This window comes from Serinus canaria, chromosome 5, assembly GCF_022539315.1.
Source record: "Serinus canaria isolate serCan28SL12 chromosome 5, serCan2020, whole genome shotgun sequence".
NCBI classification, from domain to species: Eukaryota; Metazoa; Chordata; class Aves; order Passeriformes; family Fringillidae; genus Serinus; species Serinus canaria.
This window is the reverse complement of record NC_066319.1, coordinates 15089778-15109897: the sequence shown is the minus strand read 5'-3', so window position 1 is coordinate 15109897 and position 20120 is coordinate 15089778. Positions and strand designations below refer to the sequence as shown.

At 38.1% G+C, this 20120-nt stretch overlaps 2 protein-coding genes across 4 annotated transcripts in view; both read left to right on the top strand.

The window, feature by feature from the left end:
- Nucleotides 1-20120, top strand: part of CD81 (CD81 molecule) — a 548624-nt gene that overhangs the window by 308918 nt on the left and 219586 nt on the right. The window lies entirely within an intron of this gene.
- KCNQ1 (potassium voltage-gated channel subfamily Q member 1) overlaps nt 1-20120 on the top strand; it is a 333003-nt gene that overhangs the window by 205162 nt on the left and 107721 nt on the right. For all 3 annotated transcript variants that reach the window (XM_018908036.3, XM_050975670.1, XM_050975671.1), the window contains one exon: nt 18029-18104. In XM_018908036.3, coding sequence (XP_018763581.2) covers nt 18029-18104 — 76 coding nt within the window. The remainder of the gene's footprint in view (nt 1-18028; nt 18105-20120) is intronic.

The following is a 20120-nucleotide window of genomic DNA, read 5'->3' as shown; positions in this document are numbered from 1 at the left end:
ATGTTTTCTCAAGTGAGAGGACTCCATACTAAATCTACCAAACAAGTCAGGCACAGCAACTTGTAATGAAACCTTAATTTGTAAGTACTTTTTAATGGGATGTAGTTGTCCTCACCAGCAGATCAGAGTAATTGTAAGAAACTGCACTTTGACATTTTAGAGACAACCTCAGCAGATGTTCAGGCAGCTGTCCAGGTGTCTAAAGATAATAGAAGAAATTCCAACCCAGTGACATCACTAGCAAAACTTTTATTGACTTCAGCAAGCCAAGATTTTACCCTGTCAGATCTGTGCTTACCCTTGTGAAGGGACAGATCTCCACAAATGGATCAAGATGAGAAGCAATTTTAGGGCACATCTTCTTGTCTTGTGTCATCTGTGCCTTTTATGTTCTCTTCAAGATCTGGTGTGAATGCATATTTGAAAATTTACCTTTACACATGTGTGTGAGAAAAACAAAGCATAAATGGCATTTCCTTGACATTCTCTTGGTTCTTTTTCACTGGCAGGTGATACTGTGATACTTCCAGAATACTGATTTAAGTGTTGTCAATGCCAGCATCTATGTTGTAATTTTTTCTGTTTAAAGATAGATACCACTATCTTTGATATCTCCCCTCAGCTTCCAAGAACTATTCAATCTTCTCTAAACACATCCTTTAAATAAAAAAAAATCATGAACTTTGTAAATTGTTTTAAGTGTTGAGAGAACAGAGAGCATGTTCCTGTTGAATTCAGAAAAATAAAAAGAGTAATTTCAGGTCAGAAGTTCTCATGTTCAGTCCTCGTTGCCAATTATCTACTTAGGTGAGGGTACATTACAAAAACTAAACAATTCTATGTTATTATATAATCCACATGTTTTTATTTAAGGCTGTCTTAGTAACCGAGTAACACACATGAGTAACACACAATAGGGCAGATTTTTTTATTCCAGTGGATTCATACCAGTTATTTTAGCTCTCTCACGAAAGTTCTCTGAATTGCCCCTGACTTGAAGAGGCTTCTTGGACTTCAGGCCTTTGGGCCTTCAAATTATATGCAGATCTGCATGTTTTAAAGTGGAAAACATCTTGAAGCTTATATAGTGTACATTGAATCCTTGCACAATCCAAGAAACTTGAAAGGGCCTGACCTCATTCAGGGGATACAGTATTTCCTCCATTTTGTACTCAGTTTCTTGTTTCTCCCAGCCAACTACTCTTAATATTCTTCTTACCTGATAAAGAAGAGAACTAGCTCTGTGATTCGGTAGAAGTATTCCAATAATAAGCAAGAAAATTATTAATATATATATACACACAAGCAGAAATGAAAGCTGTTTTTTCTATTAAAATAATGAGGATTGTGCTATTTCTACTTTTAAAACGTCTTGTGTTGTGCTGATCATTGCAAAGTAAAGTAAGAGTCCATTTTTTAATCTAGAAGTTAATATCTATGAAATTTAAAATAATAAAAACCTGTCTTTTGGAAACCAGATAGGGGGTTTTGGTTTTATTATATAGACTTTGTAAGGAGTCAGGTAAAGGAATGTCCAGGTATAGTTTTAATTAATTTGTGATCCAGCTATAACTATATAAGAAATACTTTTTACTGCATTTGAAGATAAAGTTTATAGTGCTTTGCTTTAATAATTTTGAGTATCAGAATAAAAACAAGCTTTGGGACAGTCCTTTGCACTAGAAAATACTGTCTGTAGCCAGTTAGCACTTTAAATTTATTGGAATGTGAATCTTAAGCTGCAAGAGCTGTTCAGAAATTCTGCAGTTGCTGTTCACTGAAACACATTGTAACTGCATTCACTTCAGCCCAGATTCAGGAAAATATTCTGATGTGAAAAATCATTTAGGATTTTATTTGGCCTTTATTTTAGATCTGACTGCAAACAAATAATTGTCCCAATAGCTTGGTATCAAATGTCCCTGGGAAACAGCTACAGGTATCAGTAAAGGCTGTTCTGCAGGATAAAATATTTCAGGACCTTCCATACCTCTGGGAAAAAAAAAAAAAAGGAACTGAGTAAAAAAAAAAAAATATCACAAATTCAATTTAATCACCTAATTATACAAATAAAAATAATTTTATTTGTTGTTGCTTTATTTTGTCCGGTTTGTGCATATATATGCACAGAAAACACATGTAAATACTGTACAGAAGAGGATCATATTTAAACCTATAAAATAGAAAGTGTTCTTAGGTGTATTTAGACTTGCATTTAAAAATAGGCAGATGCCATGTGGTTACAGCACAAGTAAGACAAATTTGATAATCTGTTCTAGAGAGCAATGTCATCTTAGTCTTCTCAATAAAGAAGTAGTGGATAAGAGATTCAGAGAATTGAGCAAAAATTGCCCCATGTGGAGACTCTCAGACTCATCCAAATCTCTTTGGGTTTCTCACTGGGTCATTAAAGTCTTGAGGGAAAAGATTTTGAGCTGATTTTTTTTGTTGTTGTTTTTTTGTTTTTTCCTGCTTCCAGTTCAGACTGGAAAGTCTACAAAATTGTTCTTTATCATGATATTTTATCATTGGTGCCTTATGTCGTGACTTGCAAACAGAAATAATTAATACAGAGAAAATATATTTAAGCCTTCTCAAACGTAAAATTCCAAGAGTTTTCCAAACCATTTGTTTCTGGTTTGGTCTGAGATAAAGTGAAGTGATTTTTATTTCAATTAAAGACCAGACTTTTATCGGTGTAAGGCAGCTCTGAGATAGATGAGTAATTGGCAGGGTTTGCCTGTGTTTTTAGTTGTCTGCTTGCATCTTTCGGAATTTATTTAGTGTGTTTAAAGAAGCCCAGTGCTACCAAGAAGTGCTAGAGGCTGAAATTCTCAGTTATGTGCAAAAATTGCATTTGCCTTGTGCATTCTCTGCTCTTCTTAAGCCATGTAACTTTTCATAGGTTATAACTTTTCATAGGTCTCTCACTGGCATTGCTACAGGGATAAATATCCCATGGGATGAGCTGCAGTCACAGCTCCACAGCTGCTGCCCCACAGACATCAGCCCTGACTTGAAAAAAGTCATCACTGAGTCCCTGGCCCCTGAAAGGCACAGGGAGCCTCCACGTCCTGCACGGTCACCAGGCATTTTCTGCCCCCAAGGAGCTGGCTGTGCCTGGCTCAGCATTTTTGCATAAACCAGCAAACAAACACTGATTTTTAAGAGCTTCCCATTATGGCACTCCAGGATGGAGTCTCTCAGGCTGTAGTCACTCAAACTTGTTTGTAATTTGTCTGGGTTTGGTTGGATTTTAAGCAGTTTATCAGCTTGGTTTTCCTTGTATTCTGACCACACTGTTATTTCATTTAAAACGTGATCAGTGAATCATTTAGGCTGGAAAAGACCATTAAATTCATAAAGTTCAGCTATTAAACCAACACTGCAAGTCCACCATCAATGGTAAGAAAATATCCTATCAGTGATAAGAAAATAATAACAAGCAATGAGTAATTAATGCATTTTATACTTGCCTGTGGAAAAGTTGTAATTCTGTACAGTTCTTTCACAAAGCAAAACATCTGCAAACTGATTGCTGACATTACAATTCAAAATCAGGCTATAAATACCACCAAACCTCCAAGTTTTTTCCTGATCCAATTATCTTATACACAAAATCCTCCAAAAAAGGCTATGTCTTTATAAGCCAAGCCACTCTAAGAACCAGCAAAGAAAGAGAAAATATACAATTATATTAATTATTTGAATATCCCATTAAGCCACACACAGGATCAGACACCTCAAGGGCCAAAAAAGGGACTTGTAGACCTGCAGGCTGATAAATATCAGGTTGCCACTACTTGTAACATATTTTAATGTGACATTTACTCCTATAACCCAGCATTTGCTGACTACAAGATATTTAATAGGATTTTCAAGTGGAATTTAGGATACATGATTTGCTCATCAGCAAATTCCAGGAAAATCAATGCTAACTTAAAAGTACTGGGTGAAAAGGCAATTTGAATTTTCTTCTAACGGATGTTTTTTCTTCTGTATTCTAAAAGCCATGCAAAAATTGAGTAATAAAATTATGTAGGGGGGAGGAGGGGGAATATCACCTGCACTTGCCCTTTTATATGTGGAAAAGCCTACATAATTACCTGTTTGCAAAACTACCTGTGATGTTGTTCAGGCTCTCATTAAAGTCTCAGTAGATGGACCTGGTGAGAGCATGCTTTCATAAACTGGAAGGAGAGGAAAATAATAAGAATAAAAAGGGCATGCGAGGGGGAAGAGAAAATACAGCCTTGGAGCCTGGTTTAGCTGAAACCACACCATCCACAGATAAAATACACTTGGCTGGTTTTCTCATACCATCCTAACCAGGGAGGAAAGCAGCATTAAACCCAAATAAAAAGCTCTTCCAGGGCTATGATAAGGCTATGCCTGCTCATAACTGTTTTTCAGTCCCCAAAGTGATCAGGGCTTAATAATGAAGACTGAAATGAAAGACCTGAACAATGTCAACTGTGAAGTCAGCTCTTTGTTCTTGATATGAGGGTGGCACTGTGCATTAGTACCTTCAGTGCTGAACACTCCATGAAGCTCTAGACCACAAATGAACCTAGTTTTGTTTCAGTGTTCCTGCATATGCTTAGCCTGCTCTCCTCTCTGCTCTAGGACTTTGAAGAACTCAGGGATATAAAGGCAAGGAGTAAAAGTAGCTGGTAGAAAATTACTACTGATTTTCAGTGCACTTCTCACATTTCACACTTCCCCACTTTCGCAGAAGATTTTCAGTGAGGCATCACTGACGTGTCTGTTGAAAGTCTCCTCACCTTCCTTATCTCTTTAAAATACCTTCACAATTTTGGTGCTTTCAAAATTAAATTTTTCTCCTTTTTTTCTCCAGTTCTTTTTTGCAATTTGCTTTCATAGAAATCGATTGTATGTTAATTACTATGTATGTAAGCTTATATAAATAGATATTTTTATGAAATAATCAGTCAGAAATCAAATAATTTATGGCCTTGTACTGCAGTGTATCTGTAAAGTGCTTGCTAGGAAGGGCTAATTAGGTTTGGTAAGTCCTTTTTCTACCAAAACCCCTCTTGTCTTGCAAAAATTTGAAAGAATGAGTTTTTGCTTGGTTTCAAGGCATCAGAAAGCACAGTTACAAAACCAGTAGCTACAATGAGAGCCTAATTTTACCATGTTCCTCTTCAGTATTTGTGCTCAAGATATGAGGATCATATTCTCTGAATTGTGTTCAATTGTTAAGAAAATTATGTGGAACTAAAGAGTAAGAAGGAATAGGGAAAGGTTCTGCTGCAGAATTGGTTGGTAAAAGGCGACAAGGAAGGAAATGTGGAAGGACGTTTGCGTGATTATTGAGTGGTGGCACACAGAGTGATGACAGCTCTGAATTGATGGCTGAAGTCACAGCAAGCCATGATGGGCTGTGAAAATGGGGACAAATAACTTTCGGGTGATACAAGAGAGAGGAGGAACCCCAGGACAGATCCAGAAAATATAAAGGAGAAAAATCTGAGTGTAGGAAAGTCAGAGGAGGAGAGAGAGGCCAAGAGCTAACGTGAAGGAAGGTGGGTAGGGAAGAGAGCTGGCTCACAGGGATATGGAGAGAAAAGAGGAGAGGAGGGCCTGATGCTCTTCTGCTCTTCTCAGTAAGACTTTGAGGATTGCCTAATTAAATCAGTGGAGTTCTGATTTGAACCAGCTGAGGGTTTGGCCTCCTCCTGATTCTACCTCTTCTGTAGGAAAGACACTTGAGAGTGAGAGCTGTGTGTCCATCTGTTTTACACACAAAAAAGGGAAATTCTAGTATTTCTAGAATAAATAAAGCCCACCTAAAACTTGCCAGGATCAAGGCATTTCTGTTCCCTACACTGAGTGTGACTGAGCTGATGCTCAGCCCTTACTGAGGAATTAGTGCTTTGCAAAAATGTGTGTTGCAAGGCTGTAAAGTTACAAAGTAATCTGATATATCTAACAAAGTATTCAGGTGTTAATTGTTCTGTACACATCATCACATATTTACACAATGAAATAGGAGTATTAAGAAAAATATTTATTTCTATGTAACTGAAATTTAATTGAAATATACAGCTGGGCTTGTTAACAGTTTCTTAATTAAGAGGGGGGAAAGTAATTAAAACACATTCTGCTTTCCATATCGAGCTTATCAGAGGGTAATTCTAGTTAAAAAAATACATTGTTGAGTTGTGCCTGTGCTTTGAAGCTGCAGAGAGAAATGGAGTTCACATACCAGAGTAGTCAGAACCCAGCCAGTTTCTGTCTCCAACATATCAGCTCATAAAAATCCCTGCCTTTTTGCAATAGTAATAATTCAGTGCATGCTTTAATTTTAGATTGAACAAGAGAAATTGGATGTTCCAGGTCAGATTTTTCCACACAAAAGACCTAATTAAGAAGTGTGTATCTGGAATACTCCACAATATATAATCTACATTTGCTGTCTTGAATGTCTTCTTGTATGTACAAGTTTCTGCTGATCCCTTGGCATGCCAAGACCATGTGCAGGTTCGGGGCTGTGTTCTCCCCTTGACTTCATGCACGTAGTCCTGCACCCACTCTGGCCAGATGGGGGCTTCAACACAATTGATACATTTAGGCAGGAACTTTTGCTCTGGATATGCTTTAAAGAAGGGTTTATCCATCTGTTTGGAATACATGATTCAGTAAATGTGATGCTGTTCCTATATTTAGTGGCTTTCAAGGTGCAAAGTGCCTCTTCCTTCTTACTCATAGAATTTGTACACATTGAATAGGTCGGGTTATTACAATAATTTAGATCATCTCATGAGATTTTTCAGAACCATGTTTCCATCCCAACCTATTTAGATGGTCTGATGCACATATTTGGAGATCCCAATGGCCTCTGTTTACCAATACCATCATGGGTTCACGAGAGATGATTTCTGGATCTGAGCATCTGCAGGAATAACGTGAAGCATTGGGTGGTCCTACTTGGACTGTAGCTTGAAAAAGCTTTAGGGATGAAAGGATGAAGGTGGAGCTGTTGATGGTCTAATCTTTAGTTTTCCACAAAGTATCTGTTTGTGAAAAATCAGTCTTTGGTTTGAAATGGTTTAGAAGTAAAAGACGTGGCTCTTGTGGTTATGGAGATCTACTAACACACCATTTGACATACCAAATGTTGGTCATGAGACAGAATTGGGCTAGTAAAATAATTTTTTGTCTTACACTCTGTTTTTCCTCAAATCTTTCTTTGCAACTACAATTACATAAAAGAGCTTTAGCCGGATTTTTCGAAAGAGCTCAGATTATTTTCAGGTTGCCCCTCTGAATATTGTAGCACAACATTCTAGCCATGACTGTATTTTCTGGTTGCTCCACAACATGCCCAGTGGCTAAGACTGAATTCTTTTTCATTATGTATTTTTTTGCTGTTCTTAGGTAGCTGATTTCTTCACTTGAAAAGGACTCAGGTGCCCATCATTGTCACTTTGGAGATATTTCTTCCATCAACTGTAACCTTTTCAGTGAAGACCAGAGACACTCTAGCTTTTCATTAGAAAAGATGGACAAAAGTACCATTTCACTGAACTGCAGCCAATAAAAGGACAGAGCTTGAATTACCCCAGGCAAATACTGTGTCTGCAGATGAGTGATCTTGCAGTAATCTTAAAATTATTTTTGGTCTTCTCCTGTCAACCATCCTCGGATGATTGGTTTTGAGTTTTCTCTAAAATATTACACTGGGTAGAGATTTAACATGACATACCATCATACTTCATTTCAATCTGGGCCCATTTCTGGTTTTAATCACACCATTGTGTTACGTATGTGAGTGAATTTCTGGAAGTACTGGAACTCTGACTCTGACAAGGTATGTCATATTAAACTGTGTTTTTTAATTTAAATTTTAAAACATTAAAAAATCAAGGAGAAGGCTGTGTCTTAGGATTCAAGTTGGAACAGGATTTGTTGGGTTTTGGATTTTTTTTTCCAGCAAGCCATAGGAGAAGCTAAACTGATACAGAAATTATTTTGGATCTTAAGGAACAATAAATAAACAATATGTCATCTTAATGCTCTTACATATTTTTGATGAGAAATTATTACTAATGTGTTAGTATTAGTTCTCCTATTGCCTGATTAAGGAGTTTATAACATTATGGTGAGACGACAGGCTGCTAGTTACTTCATTCCCAGTGAAATATAGCCTGATATTCAAAACCAGGGGCCTGTGTTTGCCAGGTCTTGCTCTATAGGAGAGATCCTAATCTCAGTAAGATAAACTGCTTAAATAAAAGTTGATGAAAGAACGGTCCAAAGACTGGATTGTGCTCTAACAGTTTTACAGTGCTCTGCTTTAGCACAATTCTGTGCTTGTGTCCTTAGGGAAGTCTAAACTATTCAGTGTTTACAGAATTGTATTAATCTTGATTTTTGCCAAGTTAATTTCTGTTCAGTATTTGTAAATTCATTTTTATTTTGTACCGGGAAGGAATTATGGGGAAAGGGTTAAGAGCGTGCTTGCTCTTCATCTGTTTTAAATCCATAAATGTGAGCCCCTGTGCTGTTTCTAGGTTTCAGATTACACTCTGTGATTTATAGGGAAAGGCTGTTCTCCACAAGTTGAAATCCCATGTGTTTCCCCACTATTGTAGAATAACAAATCCTGGAGAATGCTTCCAGTTGCAAAAATTGCAGTTTTGAACTACATTTGTAACTGCCTTTTTTCCCTGAAGTGATGGCTTTGACAAGGGCATTGAAGTCCCCTTTTCCTAATGCCATCTTTCACCATTTGCCGGGCTTTTCATTGCAGCTCGCGGGAACCGCAGCAGCACCCTCGCGTTTGCCGTCTTCTCTCGGTTTATTTTTGGAGGCTACGCCCACTAAAAAGTGCAGCTGTGAGAACACACGTCTATCCCTGTGCATAAGTAACATCCAGAGCCCCTACAGAGATGGCAGGCCGGGAGCCAAGGTGACCTAACAGTCCATCAGCTCCCAGTCCCTTCTGTTCTCCCGTGGTGAACACGAGAGCAGAGTTTGGCTTCGTGTTTTTCAGTGGATTTCTGTAACAATGGTGGGGGGCTTGGATACAGTTTGATTTCAGAACTCAGTGCTTAGAAAGAGCTTCACCAGCAGCAAGTTCCACCTTCTCCTTTTCATTACTGAGGAGCAGGAGAATTTGCCAATCATCTCTGTAATAAAAAAACACATGGAAAGTGTTAAGACTTCTGAAATAGTATAACCACTTGATTTGGTAATTATTTAAATATTGGTATTCACGTCAATGGCCTATTCCTTTCAGGTGTTTTTCCTGCTGTAATTCTTTTCTCTGCAACAGGAGACCTGCTTCATTTTTTCAGTCACAACCATGCAGTGACCTTCATGTGTGTTGAACAGCTGAGATACTCTCTCAACTTTGCCTTGGTAGGGTAGCTGAATTTGTGAAGATGTGTAAATGACTCTAACCTCTTGCCTGTGATTGGTTTTACAAATAAGGGACAATGTTTTTACATCTATTCACTATTATTGAAAATTCACATATCACTGAGATGTGGGGAAAAACTGAAGAGGGTTCTGGCTAAAGTCATGGTGTGAGGTTTAAATAACGCAATATTGCTTTGACCTTTCATGGATCCTCTGTGAACTGCATCAGTTGCCGACACAATGAAAGCTTATTTCTTTTGTCTCAAAACAAAAGGTTAAATGGGATGGCAGCAGTAGTACCACAAGATGAGTCCTAATTAAGATGTGAGATACAGCATATGTTAAATTAGCATGTGTTATGTAGAGTAGAAGCAAGTAATTGGGAATAGAAACATACAGTTGAGAAATCTCAATGGATTACATCATTTTGATGCTTTTACATCTCATATTCAGCAGTAGATATTTTTGTGTACAGATTGTATTTGAGGTGCATTCTGAGCAATGTAATTTAAGCCAAATAAAAAAGTCAAACTCAGTTTGACTTTTGTAGGGTCTTGTAGTTCCCTCAATGAGCACAGCAAAAAACTACTGGGTAGTGTGAGCAGCTTCTTGAGCATAATGAAGTAGTGTAACATCAGCCAGTTAATTGTTCAAAGGTGATTTTAAATTTAACAGTCAAACAATAGAAAGGCAATTAGCCAGGGGAAGTATGGTTATTTCTTCCTAGTGCCTCTGAGTGTAGTCCTGCATTTCCTTGTATAATTCAGTGCTACAAATGAAAAGCTCAGTGAAAAAATATTATTTTTAATCTGCAAAGATGGCTTTTAACTAGAGGAGGAAAAATAATAATGCCTACGGCTTCCTGTGTGCACTGAACAAAAAGCTCTGTTGTGTTCTGGATTCAGCTTCTTTAGAAAAGGAGTTTAATGTGTCAGACTGTATCTGTGAGAGTGCTGTACATTATTATTTACTTATCTGTGATCTCATTTGTGTCTCGCTACTTTCAAATTGCTTGGCCTTCAAACCGTGTGAAAAAGCAGCAGCCTTCTAACTCAATAAGATGCAGAGAGTGAAGAGCTGAATAAAGGTTCTCTGTGATTTGATATGGACATCAGTATCAATTGGTATTTGATAATGACATCACCAAAGCTGCAAAACAATGCTTGGTTCTGAAAAAATGGGAACTGGCTTGTATATTTTTCCTGCTTTCTTTATGTGGCTTTTTGGTCCTAACCAAAGATAATTTTGTCTTCCTATTTTTTCTCCATGTTCTTTTTTCAGCTCTTCCTGTCCTAGTAACAGGCATGAGTTAAAATGGAATTGTGAAAATATACAGCAAAAGAGATTCGGGATGTACAAGCAATCTCTGGCTATTGCCTTATTTCCATGCAAACTATCCTAGTAAGAGTTGAGTTCTTAGCTACCATCACTGTGTAGCAGACCACAGAGGAAATATATTCTTGCTACATCTGTTTGCCCCAGCATGGCATTAGTTCTGAAAACCTATTCCTGATCTACCTTCTAGCTTCAGCTATTTGTCTTTGTTCTGGACATAGAACATGTTGGACCATTTCCTCCAAGGAGAGCTAAACAAATTTAAGTGGGACACTCAAAATCCAGTGCTCTTTATCTATTCTAGATCCTCTTAGGTCTAGTTGGAAAGCATTTTTTGTTTGTTTTTGTTTAAAACACCAAAATCCCCCCAAAGGAGATGTTATTTCTTAAACTTGTCCTTCTTTGTGTGTCTGTTAAAAATCTGCAAGCTGAATCAAACTAAGTCAGACTATCTATAGAGAGAAAGAGGATTGCTATAGCTACATGAAAGGATTTCTCAGTTAAACCCATTACTTTTGAGAAGGGAGACATGAAAGCTGCTGTAGAATAAAATGTAAATCCATTAAAAGATGACTGTGGTTTTAAAATTACATATTTTAAATAAAAAAGGCCAACCACATATAGTTGGGAAATTACATAGTGGGTGAAGAAGAGTACAAATGTTAATTCAACTTAAGCTAATTCCCCATGGGCCAATGTTCACAATTAGTAAATAATCAAATTGTTTACTGGCTGAAGGGTTCACCAAAAGACTGAATTTGACATTACTCCTGCAGAGTAATTTAATTTAGAATCACTGATACTCCTATGGAAATCAGCCCCTGCATTCCCCTAGGTTGGGCACAGAGATTACATTATAAGACATGCATTTTAGTCAGAGAAACTTTTATTTTTGAAGTTAAACCCTTGAGACATACTGTTCTATAAAAATTATTCATCAAATGTCTTCATAGAAATAATTAGCTATTGTTGTTGAATTATTCAGTGCTTAGATGAACAAATTCATTTGATGAAATCTTACCCGTTCATAACCAATTTACAAGCATGAACAGGAGTTCAGCTGATGTAGATCTTTCATAAACAGATTGTTTGCCAGTAATTACTAAAATGCCTTTGAATGCTGAGACCAAAGAAATTTTTAAAAGCTATCTTACCTTCTATTTGTGATTGTTCTTGTTCTCTGTGTACCTATTATTTCTGTAGTTCTATTGCATTTCAACCTGGGAAGACTCCAGCTGTGATAACCATGGGGGGATTGATGAATTCATCCACATTTGATTTGTTTTGTCATTAGTTTCTAACTTTGCTTACACTGAAAATGTTACTGGAGCTTTTAGTGAATTTAGTACCTGAAGGGTGCTTACAGGAAGGATGTAGAGAGATTGTTTTCAGGAGCAAGTAATGACAGAACAAGGGCAAATGGCTTCAGACTAAGAGAGTGGGTTCAGATGAGGTATCAGAAGGAAATTCTTTATGTGAGAGTGGTGAGGCACTGGAACAGGTTGTCCAGAGAAGTTGTGGATGTCCCATCCCTGGGAGTGATCATGGTCAGGTTGGAAGGAGCTCTGAGCAATCTGGTCTAGAGGAAGGTGTCCCTGTCCACAGCAAGGGGTTGTAATGAGATGATCTTTAAGGTCCCTTACAACCCAAGCCATTCTGTGGTCCTGTGAAAACTAAGCCCATTTAATTAAACATCAGATGTGTAACTGTTTTGCTCTTCAAATGCCATCATGCTTTTCCAACACTTCTAGGCAGCTTTTACTGGCTTATCCTTAAGATAGTTTTTGCAAAACATTTATGGGCCAGGTTATGTGTAGAGACCCCTCACTAAACTGATCATAATGATGGCAAAAAACAGTTGCTAAACTAGCAACAAATAAAAGGAGAAACTGGGTAGTCTATAATATTGGAAATAATCAGTGATTCTGATTTTATCCCTGGGTATGGTGATCAAGTATTTCCTGTTTCAGAATCCACAGCAATGCAACCTAATCTCTTCCAATTTTCAGCATCTAAAATGCAGCTCAGTGCAGAGAGATTTCCATCAACTGGGAGTAGGCAGGGAATGACAGAATAATCTTGAGCCACAGCAAATTCTATACCTAAAATGCCTGGAGGACTAAGGATGGAATATTTCATTAGACTTAAATGCACTAATGAAATGGATTAATGCAGTTACTCTGAATCTCTTCCACCAGATTCTGTGACAAGGAATGTTTTCAGGGCCTGAATGGAAAAAAATGCTTCAGTTCACATGCAAAACATATGATTAAAAACTGATGCATTAAAGATAAAGTTCAAATCTAAATAATGATTACTGCCAAAAGCTTCAGGGCAACCAACTTCAGTCTTCTTTCTCAATACTTTACCCTCTCCCAAGTCAGAAATTTAAGATGACTGCAGAGACTTTAAATAGCTTTCAAAAACTGAGCCTTGCTTCAAATCAGTTTAGGTTTACTGAGAAATGGGCATTTTGTAAAAGATATTATAAATCTGTGGCTCTCTCCAACTGCGTTTTCGTTCCTGTTGGACTCATTCTGAGCAGACAGCGTTGACCTTTAGGCTCTGAGAATATCAGTGTCTGTGTGCGCTGGGAGGTCTGGGCCAGACATCACAGCCCTGATAATGAAATGTTCTGCACATGAACAGAAATGCAAGTGTTATAAATAGGAAATCAGCACCACCTTTCCTCTGCCCTGTTGCTTTAATATTTCTGTTAACACTAAACCAATATGTAGAACACCTTCCTGAGATGAAAAGGGGAACAAACTTCGAATGGAATTCCTAAGGGTTTGATATAAAATTTAGCAGCTTTGTAAGGACAATAAATATTTCTAACTAATAATTGCTTTTCCTTTTTGATTCTTTATCAAAATAAATCTATTTCAGAAAGGGGAATAATCTTGTAAAGCTTAATTTAAAAAAAAGGTTTTATTTGTCTTGAATCATAGAGCAACTGAACCATGCACCTGCTTAGTTCCTTTTTCATAAAGCCACACAGTTTTGCCAAGCAAAAAGTTTTAGCCTTTGTCCCAGAGCATTCTTCTGGGGTGGCCCTGCATGTCCCCTGACAAGAAGAAGGCAGGTGGGTCCTGACTGAGCAGTGACATTGCCAGTGAGTGTGGGACTGGGGAATGAGCCACAGCTTCGGAAACCTACTGAGGCTTTGGCCGATTGTGTTGGGGAGAATGAACAATATGAAGTCAAATTAACAAAAGTATGAATTGCAACAGTTCAGAGCATTTATTAATGTATAATAACTTTCCAACCAAATGGGAATGTCAGTTGAGTTATGTAAAGTACTTCATCATGCTTGTTTTCCAGTTTAAGTGAAATTCCAGTTCAGATTTCTGATGGACTGATGATGAGATCAGATTTCCTCCAAGTAACTGGTTGTAGGTTAAATATCTTAACAATTAAAGGAGGCAGGAAAAACTAAGGATTTCTGGTCATTTAATTCTGCCAGGCTTTCTTTTTTAATGTGGGTGCTCAATCCATTGTATTTTGTTGCCAGGTTTTTTCATTCTCATTTCTTATGCTTTGAATAGTGCCTGAATCCACAACAGGTTGTTTTTCAGTGCATGTGCAAAGCAGTCCTACTTTATATCTGCAAATAATGTAGGTTTCTATGAATCTGTTGGCCCTATTACAACCAGGATGGTCTTCTGTTGTTGAATAGTTACATACTTCTTCATCCTTCTGGATTCCTAAGGGTTGTAACAATGCTGTAGATTCCTTGGTGGCTCAGGACCTAATTCTGTGAGTTTAAATCCATGAGAAAAGTCACATAGCCTGTGCTGTATTCAAGGTGATCTTGATGTCCTCTTCATATTGAGAAAGAAAATTACTGGTAGCCAGTGAAAGCTATTGGCAGTTTTTCTTCAGAAGTGTGCAGGCTGAGAAGTTGTCCAGTATCAGAAGTAATAACTTTAGGCTGATTTTAAAGGCATTCTGTGTGTATTACTTTCTAAGGTAACATGCTCCTGGTTATTAGAATCAGTCAAATGGTGTTTGGCAAGTTCCTTCAGATGTCAGTTATGATATTAATGGGTATGGTGATGATGAGGCTCAAAGCCTGATGAGTGCTTAGGGGAGGAAAATAGCTTTGTTGCCAAAAGAGCAAAAGGGCTGCTGACGGTCACTGTTGCTAAGGCATTTATCCAACATGCTTTCCCCCAAAGTCAGGCAAAACTAAACACCTGAAAATGAGGGACTGCAATTGCATGAGAGCTTCACTCACACAGCTACACTGCAGCAGAAAGGCTCTCTGGAGTTGCCCAGCAGTTCTGGAGACCCCTTCTAGGCTGCCATCAGACACTCACTGTGCACAGCAGTGCCTCTCCAAGGGTGTTCCTGCTGGCTGTGGAGATGGACACAGCAGCAAGGTGAGGTGCTGTGCTCTGGCAGCACACTCTAGTGAGGTCATTTCCAGCCACACTCTTAAAAAAACCCAAGCATTCACAGAGGTGGGCGCGGTAACGCATTGAGCACCTATCTGAGGTCTGAGCGTGCTCAGTGTGCCCAGAGGCTGCAGACAGCCCCTCTGTAACCAAAATTCAGAGATGTCACAAGTGGCTGAACAAACAAATAGCACCAGTTAATGGTTAAGCTCTCCATTTACTAAAGCATTTGTTACCAGTTTGCCAAAGAGATCAAACAACCGTGAATCACAGCCTTGGCTACTAATTAAATCCTTGATTCCCTTCTCTCATCGCAGAAGCATTTAATCTTGGGGAATCAGGACAGCCTGTTGTGCAGAATTCCATTTTACAGCATAAGCAGAAACAAGCTTACTGTAAGGCTTCCTACTGGAGCTGGAAATGGGAAGGATTAAAATGAGAATATTAACTTTTCCTCCTGGCATGGTAGTTCATGTTAGCACTGAAAAATGATTGATGGTGAATAGCTGCGTTGGAAAATCCTTTTGGTCATGTAGCTTTGTTATTTCACTGAATGGCAAATACCATTTTTATTATCTGCCTGCCTTGCTTATAGATGGGACTTGTCCTCTAGATAGAGAATGAGGGATTTGGTGTGCTCTACTGGTGACTGGCTTTCCCAAAGAAAAATGTTTTACTCAGAAATAATGGACTGTGAAGAACACCCCAGAGGAAATGAGGCATAAACCAAAACACTACAAGCAGTTTTATGGCAATTGAAATATATTTCTATTTGTCAAAAGATGTTTTTATGTGCTTTTATGTATAGGATGTATAGCTGCATGATATCATACCTTTGATATTCACTAGAAAATTAAACTGTGCTTACCTTTTTGGCTCCCATCTCTGTGAAGCAGAACTTAAAAGCCCAAACACTTTATTTCCTTTGGGTTTAGGGGAAGTCACCCAAGTCCTTAGCAGCAGAATGATGCAGCACAGGCTCACAGAACAGGGGTGCCCTGAACCAGCAGTAGGCTAACTCAGTCCACTGGGAACTGATCCAAACACAGCCATTTCAGGCAGGAGTAGCAAATTTCCAGTTTTGTAACTTGAACCGTGATGTTGCAGTCAGATCTGTGGGAGCAGGGGCCTGGAGACAGTGTCTCTAAGACACCTCAGGAAGATGTTAAGAGGGAAGAATCTTCCTATGCAGATCTAACTGCAGGTTTGGTGCATACTTATTAAAGTACAGATGATCTATATAAATACACTTAGGGTAGCTACTTGCAGTGAAAAGCTCTATGGTTTTAGCTTGAAAAGCAATAAATTTTTATGCTATTTCTGGAGAAAGTAATCTTTTCTGTCATTGCTAGATCTGAACAATTTCTGTAACAGAAAGACCCCACCTGAGAGGCAATAGCTAGAAGTAAGAAATGATGGCCTTTTTTTGCTTCTGCTTTTGACTTTGCAGAGTGCTGCTTTCTTACTAAAAAGTGTGAGTTTTCAGAAGGGGAACACCCCAGCTACACCTCTTCAGAGGACAGACATCCATCATTTGCACCGGCAAAATTTTATTTACTGGGGGAGATCTGTCCTGAGGAAACACCTGAATATTCACAAAAACTCCAGGTTATATTTAGCTGCAGAGGCTTGGGTGATATCATGCTGTAACATACTAAGGACCCAAACTTGCACAAACTTTTATAGAACTTAAAATAGTTCTTTAGACTATAGACTGCTTATATGATTTCTCCATCCCTGAGTGAGTATGAATGCTGTCATGTTCAGTAAAGAGAGAAAGCACTGCAAGGTGACATCTCAATATGCCATTCTATCTGTATTACTAATAATAAGTTTATAAAGATAAACCATCTGGAACACCTAACTGCTTTTGCAGCTGCTCTCCAAAGCCATCACTAGAAGTCTGTTTGGGAGGAGAGTTAGAAACACTAGATGTTCATGCAGTTAAAAAGGAAATAAAGGTGGTGCTGTAATGTCATTCAAGTGCATCTTGGTCAGAGTAATAGAATGAGCAATCTGAATAATTGGCTTAATGTTTGATATTATATTTTAATGTTAAGAAGAAAATGCATCGTTTTTGCAAGCTTTGAAAAATTTGAAATAACCTTTGGTTTTAAGGCACTGTTTGAAAAATCACATCAGATTCTATGAAAGTCTGTAATTTAAAGGCACAATGAAGAAATTATTTTCTCTTTATTCTGTTGTCAGATCATATGCATATGCACAAAGAGTGCCATATATTTTTTAAAGACCTGTCAGATTATTTTGTCATTATATTAAGCTACAGTTCCATTTGGGGATAAATATGTATGTAGATGTTACATCCAGCAACTACTAGATTATTTGGATTATTTGTTTAGCCAACAAATTATTGGATTATTTGGATTATTTGTTTAGTCAACAAATCAAAGATCTTTCAAGTGTTTTTTATTTAAATAATTCTTTGTGGAAAAAAAATCATGTAAGTGAAGAAACATGTTGTATAGAAATTGTGGGGTGAGCACCTCAAAAAACCCAAACAAACCAAAAAAATCCTTAAACTGGAGTGGCTGTATAAAAGCTCTTCATGGCTGGATATGCAGGAGCTTGAGAGTTTGGGGGTTTTTTTGTGGAAATGAAACTGGGAAGGATGCATGGAGGTTTTCTTAGACAAAGAAGGGAGGTTATGTGGACACCTCTTTTAGCAGTGAAACGGTGCAAACCCAGCATGGGTCAGATAAAAGCCTGGATTTTCAGAGCCTTCTTGAAAGGTGAGGAAGGTCAGCAGAAGGGTGGGTTGTGCTGGATCACAGCTGCTTACACTGCACATTGATCTTTTGGGGAAGGGTTTTCTGCAGCCTGCTGTGTTTCTTGTCTGGATGGAGATGCTCTTTCCCCCCTCACCCTCCTTGTTTTTCCCACAGGCTGCGGGAGCACCACCGCGCTGCCATCAAGGTGATTCGGAGGATGCAGTATTTTGTGGCAAAAAAAAAGTTCCAGGTGAGTTGTGAATAGAAAGCTCCTAAATAAACCCTTTTATTCTCCTGATTCATTGTCTCTTTTAGAAACTTAAGAGAGACTAACACAATTCATTTCAGTAATGGTGATCTACACCCACTATTCTCTCCCTCCTTCAATAGGGTGGTTGTTTCACAGCAGGTTAGTCAACTATGGATGCACTGGAAATAGGCTAAACTCCTGAAATGCAGTCTGAATTAAAATGTTATTTTCTGCTAATGGACTTGACCCTTAGCCCTCTGTTATCGCTGTCTCTTTCTGGCAGTGCAAACATTCTCGTATGTCTCCATTAATTCTGAGCTGTGTGCTGCTTTCATGCCCAGTCAGTAGGATTAGTGATTAAAATACTACCTCAGCCTTGTTTCTGTCCCTTACTCAATGGTAATGAAGTCCTGATAAGAAACCAAGGTGGGAATTTGTTAGTGTATTGGAGGGTTTCTCATTTCTTCTCCTTTCTTCCCTCTGCATAGTAGGAGACCTCCTTCCCAGTCAGTGAGATACTGATTCTCTTTCCTACTCTGGCCCTCACTGATACATTTCCCATGTGCCACTTGACTTGCTGTGGTCTTGTGATGTCATAAGCATTTAACAGTAGCTAATTAACCTTGCTTCCTGGTCTGAATAAAAAATTCAGACTGCAAACTTTCTAAAAATCTGTTTCATTAACCCAGTAAAAACACGTCAACAGCCTTCAGCTTGATTTAAACCAGGTGAATGTATATATAGGTAATAAATATATTACCTTGTTAAAATCAATCAATAATCTCTAGAGAACAGGCTTCACAACTGAAAATGCAAATGATGAGTGTGGCTTAACTGCTTCATCCATTTTCATACATGACCTAGCAATTGCTGCTTCCAATAAGCCAGAAAACTATCCCACCTTTAATCTAGACCCTCCATAAAGGGAGAATGTCTTTTTCAGATTTGAAGGCTATATGATTTAAGATCAAAAAAATCATGATGATGATGAGGATGATGATGATGACTAGCAGTCCAATATATCTGTCTGTAAGGCCAAGTTTGCTGCCATTACAATCCCACAATTCTGTTTTCCTTGTAAAATTCAGAAGCATTTCCTGAATTCTTTAGCAAATTTCTGCTTTGAATATTTTCATTTTTGCTAAAATTCTTGAGCTACTTTATGGCTATGGTTGCCAGAAAATTGCTTTAGTTATGTATAATGTGTTCAGATCAGTACTGTTTAGGCTGAAATGTCCCATGTCCAGAGTTTTCTTGAAGAGAGGGCTTTCAAAAAGTTTCTACTAGCACATTTCATTATCATTATTAGACTAAAATTAAGAAAGGCACGGTCTCAACTACTTGAAGATAATATTTATCATTATTTTCTTGGGAAGTTTCTTAGCACTTGCTGGTCAGCACTTGAAATTGGGCAAGGGATGTGGCCCAGTCCAGTGATGTGCCTGCTGCTGTGTGAATAATTGCCTAAATGTGGCCAGTTCCATTTAAATCTAATTTATTTTCATTCTAAAATTTGATTGTGATCCTTTGCTCCGTGGTAATTACTGAATCATTGCTCTCATAAATTTAGATCATAAAATATTTGCCGTGGTATTAACTGAACTGCTTAGTAACAAGAAATCCACACGTTGTAGATCTACCTCCCAAGTGGTATTTGTCAGAAACAGATTTTGAAAATGCCTGAGCACTGTGTGCAACATTATCCACCTGGCAAATAAACGAAATTCCCCTGCGGCAGATGATTTGATAGAAGCTGAAAAAGCATTTGACTGAATAGAATGGGACTATTCAGTTCATACTTAAAACTTGTTTGTGCTCAGTATCTTGCTTGCTAATCTGGCTTCTCAGTTGTACTCTCACTTTTGCATCTGCAAAAGGCTCAGTCCTGGCCATCTACAAAATCCCTGGACAGGGTTGTCTCCCATCTCTCCTCAGCAATCTTCCTTCTTCCTGAAGGATCAATATTAGCTGCTCCTAAAGAACTAAAAATGTCATTCGGCTGAAGTGGGGTGCATC